Source organism: Amblyomma americanum, chromosome 2, assembly GCF_052857255.1.
Source record: "Amblyomma americanum isolate KBUSLIRL-KWMA chromosome 2, ASM5285725v1, whole genome shotgun sequence".
Taxonomy (NCBI): Eukaryota; Metazoa; Arthropoda; class Arachnida; order Ixodida; family Ixodidae; genus Amblyomma; species Amblyomma americanum.
In genome coordinates this window covers 215485945-215506049 of record NC_135498.1, presented here as the reverse complement: position 1 = coordinate 215506049, position 20105 = coordinate 215485945, and the positions used below count along the sequence as shown (strand labels likewise).

General features: G+C 47.4%; 1 protein-coding gene across 5 annotated transcripts in view; it reads left to right on the top strand.

Annotated features, from left to right (window-relative positions):
* Exn (Ephexin) overlaps window positions 1–16872 on the top strand; it is a 140938-nt gene extending 124066 nt beyond the window's left edge. For all 5 annotated transcript variants that reach the window (XM_077655704.1, XM_077655705.1, XM_077655702.1 and 2 more), the window contains 2 exons: window positions 14239–14343; window positions 16328–16872. In XM_077655704.1, coding sequence (XP_077511830.1) covers window positions 14239–14343; window positions 16328–16719 — 497 coding nt within the window. In that variant the 3' untranslated portion in view covers window positions 16720–16872. The remainder of the gene's footprint in view (window positions 1–14238; window positions 14344–16327) is intronic.
* The last annotated feature ends 3233 nt before the right edge of the window (window positions 16873–20105 follow it).

Genomic DNA, 20105 nt, shown 5'->3' with positions numbered 1-20105 from the left:
CTCACGGTCCTGGTCATCCACTGCTATCTGCCAATAGCCGGAGCAAAGGTCTATGGCGGAGAAGAATTTGGCACCGTATAGGGCCGTTGTACGATCGTTTCGGAGCGCCTTCCGCCTCGTCCGCTTCGCGAGCGGTCCGCCAGTTTTCGGCCGCCAGGCGGACGTGAGGCGGAAAGGTGGCAATACACCAAATCAGGGGGTACAGGGTGATATGGGATGGGCGTCTTTCGAGAGCAGAGAGGCTAGCAGTAAGATAGCATTTGAGGAACGATTGAGAAGGATGGAGGAAAAGCGGTGGGCTAGGAAAGTTTTCAGATACCTGTATATAAAGAATGTTGACACGAAATGGAGAAAGCGAACTAGAAAATTGACAAGCAAATATCTGGACAGCAGTAAGGGGACAAATCAGCAATTATCGGTTAAGAAAAAGGTTAAAGGAACAGAGAGAGCTTTGTGGAAAACAGAGATGCTGACGAAATCGGCACTAGAAACATACCGGACCTTTAAACAGGAAATTGTCAAAGAAAATATCTATGATAATTGTAGGGGAAGTTCTTTGTTGTTTGAGGCCAGGACTGGAGTTTTGCGGACTAAGACGTATAGAGTCAGGTACCAGGAGATAGATACTTTGTGCATTGCGTGCGGAGAGGAGGAGGAAACAGCTGAACACTTGATACTTTTCTGTAAAGGGCTTCACCCTACAGTGGAAGGCAGCGGGGCTGACTTACCGAAGGCATTGGGGTTTAGGGATAGTGAAGGGAAAGTGGATTTTAAAAGGTTAGAAGTAACCAAGCGAAGGTTATCTGATTGGTGGCTAAAAGCAAGACAGGAGTAAAATTTCACAAGACATGGCTAGGTGGCTTGAGCCACCGCACGATGTAAAGGGTTCAGCCGTATCCATCCATCCATCCATCCATGTTGTACGATCACTTTGGCGCTTGCGAGCGAGGCGGATGGTCCCAACTTTCCGATTGGCGCGCCCGGCAGTGCCTGTCGTCTAATCACGTGCGGCGGTACAGGCATGCATGCTTGTAGAAAAACACGCAGGGATAGCCCGCGGCGTAATCGAGACATCCGTTCCGTCAACGCTTTTTTTTTTTGCCGCAGGATTTTCGTCGAACGTACAATCGTGGTCGGCTGTGATATGTGTGGGAAACGACATGTAGACCATTTATATCCAAGCCACCAAAAAATATCGTGATCGCGAACTCTTCCTCGTTTGATCGCGATGTTTTCACAACGGTGGACGATTTGCGAAAATAACAGAAGGCTGCCCCCTCTGAAAGCTAGGCAACCCTCAGGATTTCAGAACAACGACGCAATTCTTATTGCGAATTCTCCATATATATGGTCAGGCCACAGTACAGGCTGCTATCAACCGACCGTAATTATAACCGGGATAATCACGTTTTTCAAATAGTTCAGATTACATACTTAATATTTTAGTCAGTTATTCAAAATTGCACACTGCAGTGTTAATGCACTGCTGACAGAGAAAAAAATAATGGCACTTGCAGCCTTTCCTAAGGGGCCTGTCACACTAGTTCGACACGACGCCGATGCAGACACGACAACGATGATCGGCCGACCGGGTCGGCACACCGTGTCTGTGGCAGACCAACCTGTCACACTAGGCCGACAACGACACCAACGCGTCCGACGACCAGATGTCTTCGTAGTGTGACGTGCTTTGACGCCCGCGACGCCGACAAACCCGGACTGCCGACCGTGTCGACGCGAGATCGGTCGCCGAGCTAAAACGTTCACCAGACACGAACACGATTCCGCTCTGTTCATAACAAGCTCTGGGATAGATGAATGTTCAAAAAGTATCATTACTGAGGATCGTTGGCCAATGCGAAGGTGCTGGTTGATGTGATAACTACGATACAAGCAAATTTCAGCCGCCAGCTGCTGCTGCTGCTTCGTGTGGCTCGCCTGACGTGTGCTAGATCCGCTGCTGAAGGCGTCGCGGAAATCGAGCATAACTTTTTTTATTATGGGACAGGTTGGCAGTAAAGGGGTGACTAGAGAAGTTTCTTTATTACGGCGCTGGCTAGTTCCAAAGCGCCCTGAGCTGCGGCATCGATGCGAAACCAGCTAGGCTTAGCGACGAGCACGGCAGCCGGGAAGCAGCGCAGTTCGTCGCACTGGAGCTGCCGCAGGCGGCGTCGTTGACGAAAGCGCGGCTGTTTTGCAGGCATGCTGTCGTTGCTCGAATATAGCAGGCGGCCTTTCTGATAGCATGGCTGTTTTGTCTTTTTTGGTGCGAACGTGAAGTAAACCGAGCCTGCTCGCCGGCAGGCCAGCCTGGATACCGTACGCCGCCGTAATAAAAATCAGCTTAAGATTGTTTTTGACGTAAGCAATAAACGCTCAGACAGAGAAATGTGCCAAATGTATCATTCCTGAGGATCGTTGATCAACACCGAGTTGCTGGTAAAAGCAACAACTCTGATAGGAGCAAAATTTCTCGCCAGAATCGCCTCGCAAGCTGCCGCTGGCCCGCCGTTGCGGTCCGGCTTGCCTTTCGCCCGCAGCGGTCCGCTGGCTCCGCAGCCGAAGGTGTCACGGAAATTGACCATAACTTTAGTTTATGGTAAGATTATACTGCTAACAGGAAAGCGGTATTAAGAGATATTATAGCGCAGGCTACTCGCAAAGCGGCGTGTGCTGCGCCAGGCAGCAGCGCAGTTCGTCGCCTGGCGCGACCGCAGGCGGTGCCGTTGCCGAAATCTCGCTACTAGCGCAAGCATGCTTTGTCGCTGCTCGTGTATAGCAGGCGGTCTTTCTGATAATATTTCTATTTTGTCTTTTATGGTGCGAACTTCAACACCAAGCCAAGCAGTAATCAGACCGCTGCGAGTGGCAAAGCGTACGCTTTGAGCTCGAGTGCTTGAGTCGAGCGGCGCAGCGATGCTTGCTGCTCCGTGTGTCCCTGCTTGCAGTGGGGCTGCAATGCGCAAGCAGCGACCGGTGCATCGCGCCGGCCGAGTTTTCGCACATGGGTCGCCTGCTTTTTAGTTCTATCGTCACACTGCTGAGTGTTTCTTATCAGCACCTCTGAAAACCGCGGATTGCTCTGTTCTCCATGGTGTCGTGGGTATAGCAGTAGTTTCGCATTCCAGAGGTTCCTAGTTCGAATCCGCTTGGTCGGGAATTTTTTCTTCTTTTTATTATTTTAGTTTTAAATAATCTCTCCTGTCTTGTTTACCCGCAAGCGACTGGATTTATTTTTCGAGCCATGCCTTTCTGACCCAGCAATAAGTGCCGCTCAGTACTGGGCTGCACTCAATATAGGTTCATATAATCACGAGTGTTAAGAGTTTGTTTTACTATGGTGAGATTTATTTAAAACAGTTAAAAATGAAGCGTCCAGGCCCATGAATTTCGCATAGCAGGAAATGACAAAAGAAAAAGTGAGAACGAGAAAGGGCCAAGTCGGCGGGAGGTCTCGCATGCTGTCTCGCTAGTGTGACATGGGAGTTGGCGGACCATCGGCCAACTGCCGTCCTGTGGGAGACCTGGCGCCGGCGCCGACAGTCGGCCGACTGTTTTCGTCGGCGCAGTGTGACATAGAGCCAGACATCACGACGGCATGGTTTTGGCAGACCGAATCGGCCGGCTGTTGGCCTGTCTTTTGCACAGTTGTCATTTTAATGTGTAAACAAACCCCCCCACCCCCAACTACGTATACAGCCAGCTCACTGCTAATGCAAAAGACATGCTTATCTATTCAATATATAAGTTGTGTGTGTCTGAATTGTGTATGCATTAAAAATTCACATTTTAGCACACTGCAGTCAAACACAAATGCACATAAGAAATTATGACTTTTCCAGTTGTTTGGAACAGGTAAAATCAGTTCTAATTAAAGCAGTTCTACATTTTACAGAACAGTGACAATGTAACAATAGTGACTTATTTTTGTTGTTTTTCAGTCCATTATTAAAGCCAAAATAGAAATAGCACTGTGTGGCTGCAAAGGGGCTTAGACATGCATCACTTGGTTGTAGTGCAAGGCGCTTTGTTCTCCACAGAGACAGCGGGCCATCAGGTAGTCCTTTAGCACATCTTCATGAGCTGATATTGCCGTTGCACAAGTCAGACTACAGAATTGAAAACAAGTATGGGAAGTTCTGCTGAAGGCCATGTCATTGTTGCCATGTACAAAATAAGCTGGCATATACTTTGTTCAACTCCAAAGCATTCTCAAATGTCGCTGTGAGTGGAAAACAATCTCCAAAGCATTCTCAAATGTCGCTGTGAGTGGAAAACAATATGGGTGCCTTTGTATTGCATAAAAGTCTACACATGTCTTTCTATTACTATAAACATAATGAGATGTGGGAGCCAGTAAAGTGGATTACAGGTAGAGGAAATGCAAGAACCAATTTGGAGGGCTTACATTGCAATGGCTCCTGGCTTAGGCTGGGAAAGAATACTTTGTACAGTCAGGGAAACAGGATACAATGACCCTATAATCTGCTTATCTCGCGCAAACACCAACTTCTCAAGAAGAATTTGTAAACTTGGATTTCCAGGATGAGGTCTATGATGTTGCACAATAAAATGAAATAAAAATTGAGCCATTTAAGTATGTGACAGGCATATATGCGTATGTTCTCTGATACAACTTTTAAGCAATGTTTAAGAGTTATTTTCACTCATTAGTAAAATGTAGACTGATTGAATGTAAAGGTGATCAGTTCACAATCTAGCTAGCAAAAGTGAGCATTGCTCACTGTTAACTGATGTTTATACCACTCAACATGTGTTGAATTTTAAAAAGAGTGCGCGATTAGTTGCTGACTGTCAACATTTTCAGCAAAATATATCTATTTCACTGCAAGTCTGGTTTTCAAAGAAAGAAATTAATTGAGGCATCGATAGGCATCAGAAACTTGGAAAAGACCAATTTGAAGTTAGGCCGAAGAAAGCCGAAAAAAAAACAGAAAAGCAGTGATGACTTTTTCTTTACTGGTGTCTCTTTGCTGCAAATTGAAGTTGACGGCTTTTGTGTTCAAGATGAACCAACAGCCCTGTTAACACTATCCTGAATATATAAAAGTCACATGCATAAACATGCATTCGTAGCATTCTCACTGAGCCATGTTATGAAGGCGGTGTGTTGCTTAGCTGAAGTGACTATAAGAGAGAAACCAAGAAAAATCTGACCTAGACAGGCACAATAATGCATGCTTAGCTTTTGAATGCACACGTTCAGTTGGCTAGACCTAGCTTTTGAACAGTGTGCAAGTAAGCGCAAATGCAACTGTATGCCGTCCAACAAAAGTATTGTGTAAATGTGCCCCAATATTACTTGAAATAGATTGTGAGGAAAGTTCTTACGCGTAAGAGAACATTGCATTGGCTTGCCGAGCTGAGCAAGCGACTAAGCACTTCATTAGAACAATTTATTTTAACATTTATTATACCTAAATAGTACTAAATGACAATACTTGAGTGGTCAGCTTTGTGTAGAAGTAATCAACCATTAGAATCCAAGCACAGCCATACGGCTACAAAAGAAAGCTTTGTAGCTCTTCTTTGTGGCCTTATGGCTGAACTTTGGTGGACGTTAATGAATATTTACTCCCCTATTGCAAATATTCTCTGCCTTGGGGAAATCACTTTGATCAGTGGATGGACATCATCATTTGCTGGGTGGATTTCTGCAGTGACCAGCTCAAAGGACAAGAGGCTAGTAAGCCTTGTGAGGTGGAAGGCCATTCCAGCCTTTAGAGGCAAAAACAAAAATCAATCTTGAAATGCAGTGGCATGAGCTAACTGAGGCACAACAGTACTTGTGCGGCTAGTGCAGAAGGAAAGATGAGTCAGAACAGATTAGTTGGTTATGTGATGGTAAAGAGTTAAAAAAAAACCTGCAGTTTCTGCCCGACATGAAGAAATTTGAAGATACACCTTTGGTGCTGTGAAACTGGAGCTTCAACAATAGTCTGTGCAAATAAAACAAAGGCTCAGGTCTGAACTCATTCTAGGATTTTAGTTAAGTTCGGTTTGTGCCATGTGCCAGATGGTGCCACACAGGGGATCTGAACGCAAGTAACTTGGAAGACGGCGATGCTAAGTACATGTTATGGTGTAAATATCCTAGGCTGTGGGAGGGCGTACAAGCATTATGAGGTGAGACCATGCTACATTGCGAGCCATGTGAACGGCTGAGTATTTCAACCAGTATCCAGTGAAAATACCTTTCTCGGTAAGCCCTTATAAGTAGGCAAAATGTAGTTTTGCTGACAATAAAAAAAGACGTGAGCACATTCTTAGTAACATTAGCAAACAGGCCATTCCAGAGCATGCAAAATGTTGTTTTGGAGAACTAAAACATGGGCATTTATTGCAAGATGGCAGACCCCTTCATATAGCCATCAGTGAAGGCATGTAACAAAACACTGAAGGGAAAGCCATAATGTAGGCAGCTGAGGCTCAAGGGCAATGCCTTGGAGGATATCCAAGACTGCAGGAAAAGGCAGGATGCTTAAGAATTGGCAAGGGAAATCTGCCGACGGCTGGCTTGGATCTAGTTTAGAGCTATTGGATACAGGTTAAAGCACGACAAAAAAAGCCATACATAAATAAGGGAATCACATGCTTTTTCAAAGCCAAGAAGAAAAGCATCGAAGGGGATATTGCAGTCAAAGTGCATGTCATGAAGAACAAGAGCAAGTTGGCTATTGCAGGAATGTTTTCTAAAAGCTTGCCAATTTGGATGAAACAACTTAATGGGCCAAAACAATCTAGCAGGGCAAGAGTACAAAATGTGTTTGGTGATTTGCAGCACATGACAATGGCATAAATAGGGCCATAGGTGCTGGGTAATGATGGGTAAGAAACATAGAGGGGCCAAGCTATGATGAGGCAGGAAGCTATCTGCACAGTATGCACTAGATATGCGTACACCATGCTTCCTGTCCCGTTGATGTTTGCTACAAATTTCACAAAACTTGGTACGGGTGTACTGTCGGGTGAACCGGCAGTAAGTTTGCATATTGAAACTGCGCTAAGGGAGGAGGACAACAGAGCAAGAATTGTTACTATGTGTAGTGGTGCTGTTTTCCGTCGACTTTGTTCCTAACATACCTTTACCATCTCTACAAGGCTCATTTTGCAGTCTGCTGTTTTAAGTGGTGTCAGGTAAAGCCAATCGCTATTCTTCAACCAACAAACTGCTGTGCCATACAACACATCCTTCTAATCATCTTCATAAGTTGCAAGATAAATGTACTTCTTTAGTCTCATATTCAAAATAACACAGATTAATTGCTTGTGTCATCATCAGAACTAAAAAAATTAACCATGCTTTCACATATACAGCCATTCCTCATTAGTGCAGTCCTCGTTAATATGGACTCATACTATTAGCAGTGTTTCTGGGGAAAAAACTTTTTTCAGTGCACTTACGCTTTGCTAACATAGAAACTTGCTGATCATAGTGGACAGAGTGAAAATGCGTACGGCCCATTGTTGCATATGTTCTTGTCCCATTAATGTGCAGAGGGGAAAGACTTAAAATTTTGGATTTGAGCAGATAAATTGAACGCTGCCTGAATCATATACCTATCTTGCACACTGGAATTGCCATCACAATGCTTGCCCCACTGTCTGCACAGACTGTTATGCTAACCCGTGGACTGCCAGGCACACTGACTTTTAACCAGCTCACACACTTTCTGGTTGCCAAAGAGCTTCTCTTTCTAGTGTAAAAATCACTGTCAGGACTCGGCGAATCACATCCTGGCTTGGATTCCTCATTGCACAAAATGAAATAACCTGCTTAAAATTAAAACAACAGAATCGCTTGCTTATATTATAATCTCACGTATGCCTACCCGCAGCCCGCAATTCTAGGTTAGCACTTTTTATACTGAGTACACCGCAGAAGAAAAGAAAAATGCAACACTCCTGATTCAGGCATGCGCAGCGGGCAAAAACAGAACTAGGCACCGGTGCAAAGCAGGGAATCTGCTAATGCAAGCAGCAACAGCTATTTCATTCAAGTAAAGGAATGGGTTCAAATTAAATGTGGTCTTTGCCTTGGCAGGTCAGTGGTTCCATTGATACTACAGGACTCTCAGAAACAGGGCAACATCGGTATTGCAGAACCAACCACCATGCAACAATGCTTAGCACATTTCAAAGAACTGAAATAAGCTTTGTTATTGTCGCTTTGAAGCTGTGCAGGAATGGTACTGTCGTGACCACACAAATGTGAAAGGATAAGTGGGCCAGACAACCCAGCCGATCACTGGGGAAGGTGCAAATATGCGTCTATATGTCAGCAAATAAACTTTTGTTAGTGTAAAATGTAAGGAGGATTAAGGAAATCTTGGAAGCATTCTACACTGTCGATACACAGCTGATTGTGCTCGCCATCGCCGTCACTCTGCAGACAAGTAATCATGTCCGTAGCACGCAGTCACAGGCAAATGAAGGTAGCAAGGTGCATGTGCATTCTGACATCACCTTCTCAAGGCTTCGAAACTGTGTTGTTAAACAAACTGGTGCGGCTGTCCCAGGGAGTGCTGGTGAATAACCACTTAACACCAGCAAAGCAGAGTTCACGAGCTGCTCTGCAACAATAGCATTGTGCACACATCCACTTTCGTACCGCTGATCTCCTGATCGAAAGGGACCGTGAGTAAAATCAACAACAAACAGTGTCACGGTTCATGAGGCGCTTCAAGGTCACCGAATTTTTCTGATTACAGTGGAAACCAAGATCCCACTTCAACTTCACATTGCCAAGAAATTGTCAAAGCAAAAAGGTAAAAAAAAAGCAATGGGGAAATATTTTCTTAATATATATATTTTTTTTTTCAAGACTTGTTATGCACAACTTGTTCTGAGGACAATTTTTACCCCATAAGTTGCTGCCAGTTATTTTTTTTTTTTTTGCATAACAGAGTAGAATGCTCATTGAAAAGTAGACTCATGAGTTAACACATATGAGAGATTCTACACTGTGAACTAGCCGTGATTTAAATGCGGCAATGATTCTTGTTCGTAATCGCGTAATACCATGTCACAACCTAAACCGAAATGGCTAGAGGAAGTGTTCAGTCACCCATTCATCGCGCAAATATTTATTGCAGACAAATATCTGCACAGCCGGCAGGAAATAAAAAGAAATGACGCCCCCGAAGGTACATCTGCACTGCACACCAATGTTTTCGCACAAGTCACACAGTGCCGCCGGCCACTCGTAACCCGAGCACCCATAATCACAAAACGTATTGAATGGAGCGCCAAGACGCAAAAGGATGGCAGCGGTGCTTTTGTCGCCGCGGAAAACAGTCCGACGGCCGTGCAGCAAAGATCGTGTCACGTCGCACACACGGCAGTACTCGAGCACAGCGCCCGCACGAATCGCGATCAAAATGGTAATGGATACGTAGCAGAAATAACGTAGTGTGGTAACGATCACTGCAACCATCGCAACGAATGCGACTAGCTGCGCAACGCCACGATCATTTCAGCATTCGAAAAGCACAGCGTCCGTCGTGAGCTTTCGCAGGCACACATTTCTCTGCCTTGACGTAAAAGCACTCGCTCCGATCGCAATCACGTTCACTACGCGGACACTTGTCATTGTGCTATGCAGCTCATGCACGCACAAGAAATTCACCGTGACTCGCCGCTGTCCGTGATGATCCTCGCAGGAATTACAAACGCTTACAACAACCACAAACAGCTCGAAATAAACACTTCGTGACACCGCCACTGCACAGGCCTTGCATCGGTTTGAAGCGGCGCTCTGTCAACTCCGTCAGCGTAGATGATTACAGAATTCAACTAGTGGAACTATCGCTCGCCACTGCTGACCGCGGCGAAGTTTGCAGTCGCTCTGAACACTGGTAATATCAAGATGTGTACAATATAATATGCTTCGCGACATCGCTGCCACTGCCCAGGCCGCGCTCCCCAGTTCAGTTGACGGATGGCCATCTTGCCCTGGCAGGGCAGAACCGAGGAGGAGGGCGGAGGGGCTCGAGACGTCACTGACGTCACGGGAAAAGCAGCCAATAGCTGCAATCCGGTCCCCGGTCGGATGCGCTCGTCCGCCAGAAAGTTGAAGTTGACCAACTTTCCATCCGTTCGCCGAACGAGGCGGATCCGCCAGGCCCGCTCGCGAAGCGGACGAGGCGGAAGGCGCTCCGAAACGATCGTACAACGGCCCATAGGCAATCAAGGGCGTCGTCGATGTGCGGGGGGGGTACACGTCCTTTTTGGTTATCTTGTTCAGGTGGCGATAATCAACACAAAAATGCCATGAGCCATCCTTTTTCTTCACAAGGACTACTGGCGAGGCCCAGGGGCTGTAGGAGGGTTTGATAATGTTCTTATCAAGCATCTTCGTAACCTCGGCATTAATGACCTGACGCTCAGCGTGGAAGACTCGGTACGGTCGACGACGGATAGGAGAGAAATCCCGGTGTCCGTCCACAGCAGGGGTGCCTCCATCCGCCACACGCGCGAGGGACGTTGAAGAAGTGAGCACTTTGCGGAGGCGATGGCGAAGGGCAGAACTCATCACAGATACATGTGCACCGGTGTCAGTGAGGGCTCGCACAGGAAAACCGTCAACTTTGACGTACAGTAAGTTCGGTCGGGTGGTCAGTAGAGGATTTCCGGTCTGGGTCATTGATGCAGCGTCACCTCCGGGAGCTGCATCAGCTAGTTTTCCAGAGTGGAGCAGACGTAGGGGGCAGTGGCCAAAAGACGGGGCAACTGCGGTGAGCGCGAATTCCGAAAGGAGGGGAGCAGACTGATCGGGCTGGGAGGGGGGCGAGAAGCGGTGCTGAGGGTCAAGTCGGTAGTTCGAGAAGCCACCGTGGGGAGGCAACGACCAAGGGCTGCGGCAATGTCGAGAGATATGTCCAACGCGGGAGCAGAGAAAGCAGATGGGTCGGTCGTCAGCCGTGCGCCATTGCGCCGGATTGCGGTAACGGGACATGGAGAAGTAGGTGGGGCGGAAAGCAGGGGAAGGAGGCTGGCGGACGGGTGGGCGGCCAATGGAACACACCTGGGGCAAAGATCCAGGTTTGCCAGTTCTTGCTTGACGACAGCCTGAATAAGCACCACGACGGGCAGGGTAGTATCAGGGACGGATGGTGGGGATATGACAGGTGCGAGGGCCTCCAGTTCACGTCGGACGATCCGGGTGACTGAATCGGTGACGACAGGGGCGTCCGAGGGCGCGTGGGATGGCGATTGCTGGTCCTCACAGGAAGATGTCGCGGCCGTGTTAGGAAGGCGAGAAAACGATTGCGGAATGCAGCGGCCTTTCACTTGCTCAAATCTACGGCGCTCTAATGATGGAGTCAATTGTGGCACAGTCTTTATAAACAAGCAAGTTGAAAGCATCGTCTGCAATGCCTTTGAGCACGTGGCCCACCTTATCGGTCTCACTCATGGCAGCGTCGACCTTGTGCCAAGATGTCCTGAATGTAGGCCACATAGCTTTCTGTCAGAGATTGTGCTCGAGATGCAAGCTGTTTCTTGGTGGCGAGCTGGTGGCCGTCACGCCTAACGAATAGCGTCCTCAACTTCTTAAAGGTGTCCCAGCTTGTTAGGTCTTCCTCGTGGGTCTCGGTACCACACTCGTGCCGTGCCATTGAGGTAAAAGATGACATTTGCGAACATTAACGTAGGGTCCCACCTGTTATAGGTGCTGACACGTTCGTAGAGGTTAATCCAGTCTTCGACATCCGTGGCATCAGTGCCGGAAAAGGTGCCGTGGTCACGAGGAGCCATGATCACAAAAGGTGCGGTAGTGGGTTTAGTGGGGCTCCTTGACTCGCCGGGTGGAGCCATGGTGGTAGTCCCGGCCTGACGACCACTACGAAGCTGCGTGGTGTGCTCAGCGTAAAATCTGCACCTCCACCAAAGATGTTACATGGTCCAAGACGGGAACGACGCAAGAACGCCCTGGGCACAGCAGACAGGTGAAGAGCACAGGGCCCACACAGAGCACAGCACAGAGCACCCAAGCCCGGAGCATGCCCACCTCCGAGACACTTCGTTCACCTCGTCTTCACCAGAATATCCGTTGCAATATTTTTAGAAATGATCCGGGTCAAATTTGGAGGTCGCCATCGTGCCGGGCATGGTCAGTTATGGTTGGACATCGATTTTGATCCAAATCGGCCAATGTCAAATTTTGGCAATGATCCAGGCCAAATTTGGAAGCCTCCATCGTGTCAGGCAGGGTAAATTATGGTTGGACATCGATTTAGGTCCAAATGGCCTAAGTAAGATTTCGGGGCTGGGTGGGGCCAAATTTGGAGGTCACCATCTTGTCTTTGGACATCGGTTTTGGCCCAAATTGGCCAAGGTCATATTTTGGAGGTGGCCCGGGCCAAATTCTTGCTGCTTAGTGTCACAGTTGCTATGGCAATAAGCGATGCACAAGCAAGATTTCTGCTTTACTCTGACGACCGTATGAGTGCTTTTGCACTAAAAACTACTGCTCCCCTCCTTTCTTTCCCTCTCCCTGTCCTTTTACTCACGCCAGCTGCTTCAGGTTTCGATGACAGATACTGCTGCTAGCAACATTTTCTCCTTACATTGTTTTTTTTATTAATAAAGAATCACTAATAATAATAATATTCGGTGTTTTTCAGCGCTACTGTTTTCCTTTCTGGATCAACACACTAAGTTCGTTACATCCGAGGTCCAGACATGAAAGTTCATTATATCTGAGGTGGCATACTTAGATTCGCTATATCCGAGGCAACACAGAAAAGTTCGAAATGCCTGAGGTTAACACACGAAATGTCATAATATCCAAGGTGGCATACTAATTAAGGTTCGTTATATCCACAGTAATACGCCAAGTTCCTGCGTAGCCCAGTGGGCAGGGCCACTGACTACTGACAGGCCGCGCTTGCCATTTCTAGTTGCACTGACCCTTCCAATGCTAGAAGAGCTACTACTGGGTCTAGTTGGTGTATCATCCTTACATTTTGGGGCTGCATACAAGGATGTTGGTTTAACAGTACATCTTGCTGGGCTAGTTGGTGGAGCATTGTCTAACAAAAGGTAAAAGCAGCACTAAATTTAATACAAGCCACACAGAAAGACAGACAGGGTGGGCGGTGTTTATTCAGCGCCTGTCCTGTCCATCTTTCTGTGTTATTCTTGTTAAATGCAGCGCTGTTTTTACCTTTTGGTATACAAGAAAAGGATACACACACCACGGAGCATTAAATGAAATGCGTTAATGAACTAGTTATCAAGGCATGGTTTGCTAAACTTGCCCGAGCCCTTCTAACGCCATTCAGTTATGGATTATGAACGTTGCCACACAAATTGACGACGTTGCAGCACTGAACCCTTCATTCCGTGCATACTGATCGCAGGAGGATAGTATGCGGCGTTGATGTGTGCCGTTTCTTTAAACAGTTGGCGATGAAAAAATTTAAAAATGATTCGCGAATGCAAAATCAAAAGAAGAGCGTTAGCTAAGTTGTTTTCACTTATGCTTTCGACAAATTCAGGTACCAACGTGTACATCAGGAAACGACGATTTGGTTGGGGCCACCCGCATCCCTCTGCGACCACTGGTTCCCCCGCCAAGAGCCCTCCGAAGGTCGCCCCCGATTACGGTTTCTAGGACCAAGGCTCGTCGGTACAAATCCCTCACACAAACCAGGCTTCAAATCGACTAACAAATTTGTGCGCTGAATCGTGCCGATTTGCTTGCCGCTACTCCGAACCCTCTGTGCCAAACGGGTGGGCCACAATTTTGTCACCAATGGTGACCCCAAGTGGCACTAGTCTCGGCACTCGCTCAGACGGTGCATATATAGCGGAATGCCAGCATAGGGGGTAAACCAACCACCGTGCCAGCCCGACGACTGCGCGCACGTGGTCACGTGTTGGGAGGTCACATTTTGCTGACCCGAGATTTCCGGCTGCCATCTTGAAATCTCGGACGGACATGAAACGTTGGAATACTAGCAGGAGTTAACGTTCTTAAAACACTAGCAGGCCTGATTCGAGCCTGATGCCCTTTATTTGAAAAGTATTTAAAAGGTTGAGAACGTATTCAATTTGTTTCGAATAGTTCTGAACATACGCTATTTAATTCATTCAAATAATCGAATACGAGATGTTCAATTCAGTAATCAAAATTTTCAGATATTCGTACATCCCCAGTATGTGTGTGTGTTCGCATGCACCTGAGTGCCTGTTGTGTGTGTGTTTGTGCAGACTGCCCGCAGGTTCAGTGCCGCTACGCATACACACCTCAGCAGCCCGACGAGCTGGCCCTGGAGGAGGCAGACGTGGTCAACGTGTTCCGCAAGATGTCCGACGGTTAGTCCGCTGTCATGTCATCATTGCAGGCTCGTGTCTCCACTGGAGTGTGAGAGCACCATTCAAAATCTTCACAGCTGAAGAAGCTGCACAGCCTTTCTGTATAGCTGCATGGCTGTCCTCTGGGTGAATGATGCAGGGCAGCTTTCAACTGCAGTACGCAGGTCCTAGTATGACCACAACCAGCATGAAATAACAGTGCAGAGAACTGGCCACCGGATGCTATTGTTAGGGCACATACTATGGAGGAACAGACAGAATAGTCCCCAGCTCTACAAGCTACATTTTCAAAAAGTTTGCCGGAAGTCTCGTGGTTTTGAGCAAGGAAGCATAGGATTCATGCTTAAAATCAATTGCTGGGCGAGTTGGTACTTCATGCTAACATTCACAGCGCAAGACGAACACGGACACGAGGGGAGACACCACAAAGCGCCGTTTGTGGTGTCTCCCCTCGTGTCCGTGTTCGTCTTGTGCTGTGAATGTTAGCATAGGATTCATGGGCACAACAAAGCATCGTCATGGAAATGGTGCCTGCATCGCATATGTCGAGAGCTGTGCTCAGGTTTAATTTGCTGTCTTACATAACCGTTGTATTTCGCAGGTGCTACAAATTTTGGGAAGCCTTCCATCACAGTTATCAATGTTACGTGTCTAGTCATGCCGCGTTTACAGCATTGTTTCAAAAGCCTGCGACTGCTTTTGACAATCAGGCTTGGCGCTGCAGCTCTGCAATTTGCTTTTGGTGTGCTTATTGCGTTGTGCGGTCATTACCATCAGCACTGCAAAGCTGTTTTAAAATAGCACATCAGTGAAAATAAGTTTATAATCACGGCGCCCAGATAAAGGACCATGAAGGAAGACCAGGGTAGGATGGATACCTTGCGAATGTTGTGGCCGTGCAATATGTAAAACAGCCAAAGTATACATATGTGCGGAAAGTGGCACTTCGCTCTTTTCTTTGTGCGCGCGACCAGCACCCAGGCACACAACAGCTGGGCATTGCAATGCCTTCGTTTGTAATGGATGTCAAAGTTTTGCTCCGCAAGCACGCGACAGCTGCCGGCAGTCTGGTGCAAAGCAAGATTGTCTGCTCTTCCTTTGCGGCGCATACGCACTTGATACGGCAGAGTGGCATGGCGGAGCCCCCCATGTCCAGCTTCAAAAATTCTGATGTCAGGGCATGTTCTTTGTTCTACTATTGCGTGGCACTTTAAGGAAGCGAATGTGTAGACTGATCCAGGCTGGTATGAAGAGGAGCGCAACCTGCGCCTACGCTACAGCCTCCTCGTGGCACAGGCTTAATGCACTCTTGTATTTTTAGTTACTGACAGGGTGAATTACATTTTCAAGACACAGTTGAGCCACTCTCATTTCATGCATGCACGGAATTATTTTGCAGCTATTTTGTCACATTGAACCCAATGGCAGCGTGCTCTGATGAGAGGCTGTTCAGGCAGAACAATCCCAGATGCACACAGGGCAGCATGCCTCACCAGGCATTTGTAACTGCATTCCATGGTGCACCTACAGTATATGAACTTTTGAAGGTCATGAAAACTGTGTGTGAATTAAATCACCGTTCCGTGCAGTCAGTAATGCGTGCACTAATGTGCACTGCACAGATCAATGCACACAATGTAGCTATCGCTGCTTCTTCCAAGCTCACCCCGACAATAAGGATAAGCAATGCTATTACCTACGCTGCCGCGTGTGCTGCGCACAGCCATTTTGTTGTCCACCTCCAGTGAGCTCCCACACGTTGCATTGGGGCTACCGTCTCGTGTATTTGTGCCATGAATAGCCTGTCTGTTGTGGTGTGCAGTGTATGGTTAAAGGCATGGTTATTATTGTATTGTTATTAGGCATGGTGTATGGTTATTCATTGATATCCAGGAGCGGTGTCCACATGTGATACACAGACGTACTGTATAATGCGTTTCATGCATTGCAACTAAGGCACTTCAAGGAAGCGTATGTGTTCCAGGCTGGTACGAGGGGGAGCGGCTGCGAGACGGGGCACGGGGCTGGTTCCCGGCTTCTCACACAGTGGAGTTGGTCAACCTGCACGTGCGCTCGCGCAACCTGCGCCTCCGCTACCGCCTCCTCATGGCCTCCCAGACTCTGCTCGAGAAACAGCAGCAACTGGGCAGGGGAGCCACAGTGCAACGCCACCGCTCTGAGAGAAGAGACATTCGTGGACAGCAAAAGTGCCTTTGTACATGGCCATATAATATATACAGGCGTCCGCTGGCACAGCCCTGTGTGGAACACACCGTTCACATGGACCCTGTTGTGCTCAGAAGGTGGGATGAAACAAGCCTTAGCTGCACCCCCCACACCGCTACTGCAGGGTACGTCAATGGTTGCGGCTGTTAGTGGCCACTTTATAGCAATTTACACTGCAGAGATCTATGTATTTGTGGTCTGAAAGACAGATCTAAGAGGCATGATCTGTCCAACTGCCAGCGTATGCTTAACTAGAATTATGAATGCATTCCCAATAAAGCTGCCATTCTTCTGCCACAGAAATTGTATCTTGAGCACTTTCTCTCGTTTATTCACAATGACTCATCTAACACTGTCACATTCGTCTGGAATAGGCTACTTGGTGATTTTTCCACTGAACAAAGCTGGAGCAAAATGGAAAAATTCAGCTTGGCACGCCTGGTGTGTGAGGCTTTCGTTCTGAGCACCTCTTCTCTTATATGTGATGCTGTAGCTTCTGCTAACCTTTACCAGCTTATAAAAATCAACGCTTCTATTAAGCTGTGTTCATCAAACACTGCTCCAACAAGGCTGCGTATGCCAAAAAAGCACCGAAATAAGTACTCTCAGTGCATCTCATTTGAGTGCTTTTTTTTTGTGTTGGGTTCAGTGGCGCATAAGCAGCTCGGGCTCATTTGAGTGTCCAAGTGAAAGATGGGTACAATGGTGGCTGAGAAATTCCATACGAATTTGTATGGTAGCCATAGTAATTGTGATATTACCGTAAAAACCGGAATATAGGTCGAACTTTTTTTCAAAAAAACATGGTGAAAAGTCGACCCTCGTCTTGTATACCGGTCATTGGCGGAAAAAATACGGAAGTCTTGCAACAATGGGTGGCTGAAGTCAACAGCCACCAGCGTTTCAGTAGATGCAAAGTAGATGCTGACGGCAATTTACCGTCGCCTTCAAGAAAAACACGATTGAGTACGAGGAAGCTCACGGGAACCTGGCGGCACAGCGCGAATTTGGAGTATCCGAAAAGAGCATTCAGTACTGGCAGAGGCAGAAGCTGCGTATTACAACTTGCAGCAACCATAAGAAAACATTTCGTGGGCAGACCGTAGTGTATCGAGAATAGGAAGGAAACGTTGCTCTGCGAGCAAGATCGCTGCCTGTGACTGCCGAATGCATCCGCGTGAAAGCGGCAGAGATCGCGCGTGCCTCTAGACTCGCGAGGGCGCAATTCAAAGGCTCGCCATCCTGGTTGCGGCGATTCATGAAGAGGAGTGCTCTACGGCGCCGTACTTGCCTGTGCCAGAAACAAACACGCGGGCCGATTGGTGCGCGATATTGTTAAAAAAATTGCCGGGTGTACATACAAGCAGCATTTAAATGAAATTAAATACTGTCACCATTGTGCAACCTCTCGAGTCGCATTTGTTTCAAAGTAAGGATGTCTTTCGGTACTTTTCCCACTGAAAAAGATCTTTTTCATTTTTAGAATTGGTTAGTTAGGGGGTCGACCTATATTCCGGTCCGACCTATAGTCCAGTTTTTACGGTAATTCCAGCAGTAACGAAGGAAGGAGTAGGGGAAGCCCAAAAGTGAAAGGGTCAAACCAGCGATACTCGAGTACATGCAGATCAGTTGAAGGGTGGTGGAGTAATTTGCCACCCTGTATGCAACACCTTTTAGCGTAAATTGCACTGGAAGCATGAAAGACAGCCAACACCATGTTAGTTCATTAAAAAAGATTGTGTATAAAACTGACTACTGTCCTGTGCTTACGTGGTGGTTTCAAAGGTCAATGCCAATAAATTCGAAACAATCTTTCAAAGACTACAATCAACCAAATGAATAGGCTATGCTGTCTTGGGCTCTGCGCAAAGCTTGTTTCATCACCTTCAAATGTGCGCCCAGCTCAACACTACCTCCAGAAGCAACTATACAAAGAGCGCAGTGTTTCAAGGCCTTGCCATGTGAATACCATGCATTGGCACTGGTCTCCTCCACTGTTGCCCCTAGCAACCGGCTGACTCTACAATGGAGCCTATGAAGCAGCATCTACCCTTGCAATCAGTTGAACATGCGTGCTCAATCGCTGGGGAGCGCCATAAAACAGAGGTGCTGGTTTTAGGTTCGGGCTTCAGCCATCACAGACAGACGCTCCTTTAAAAAATACAAAACGGCCCACTGTTACGGCAGCTGGAAGCGAAAGTTTCCAACGGCCAAGAATGGTAGGAAGACTTTTCTGCACGCTGCTGCGAGTGAATTTATTGTGTCGGACATCATGAACGCACATCCTAGCTCTTCAGGCTCCACTGGTAGCGCGTGTAGAAAGTGGATTGCTCACTGGATGCTGTGGATGTGCAGCCAAGTACTTCGAGCACTGTGCTAGCACACAACATATCCGACCATAACTATGATGTGCCACACCTGCACCTTTGCTGAAATGCTATGGAACTACAGGCTAGAAAGATCAGAATTTCCCAAGCCTCGAAAGAATTAAGCAAGGACAAAGAATATAAAAATAACATCAAGAGGATACAAGCCAACACCTTTCACATCCTCAAATCACTACATACCTGGTACCCAGAACTTCATCATCCAGAATGTCGGCACTGTGGGGAAATTTCGGATCTTTACCACGTGCTACAGGCCTGCCAAAAAAATGCCACATCCCCCATCTCTTCCCCAACCCCTAACTAGTCGGAGGCCGCCCTGCTCAATCGCGGAGGCCAGAAATAGCTCAGGGCCACCACAGCAGCTTCGACCAATGGAGTCCTGAAATGGAAACCGCAACTACGAGGTTGATACTAAATTTGGTCAACAAAATTTCAGCAACACGCACGCAACAGCTGATTACAACCAGCTGAAAAGCATGCCATGCGCAGAAAGGGGCAGCCAAGAAACACTCTATTTGAAAAGGATGCCAAGGACTACAACCATGGTGCCTTCAGGAGAAGTAAATGTCAACTCTGAATGCCCTTTTCTCAATTTGTTTTTCTCGCCTGCTTGACTGGGGTCAATAAGGGTCCTGAGCATTGCAAGAGCAACAAAATTTCTCAAAAGATCCCAAGATAGATACCTGGGGATGAAGCAGCCACAATCGAAGAGTTAAAAGCAACTACCGTATCTACACGATTTATGTCGACCTATCTTTCCGAATTTTGAAGATCTGGAGTGGGGGGGGGGGGGGGGGGGGGGGGGGGGGTCAACTTAAAATCAAAACCAAAGCATGGCACCATAAATACTGGTGAGACAAACAAGATATCAGGCATGCCACAGCGTGGTTGCGTTTTTGCTGCGGGGCTTCCACCCCATCGCTCTTGGTGCCGGCCTTGAGCAGCTGCTATGTCAACGCACAGAACCGGCATCCCCACCCCACGCACAGCGGCCGATGGTGGCTGTTGGTAAGCAGCAAACCGGCACTAGCCCACTCCCCAACACGTGGTGGCAGATTGCTCTGCTGATAAGCAGCCCCTGCCTGATAATGCATTCGCGTTCTACACTTAATAGGCGTCATCCAAGTTTTTTTTGTTTACTTTCAACCA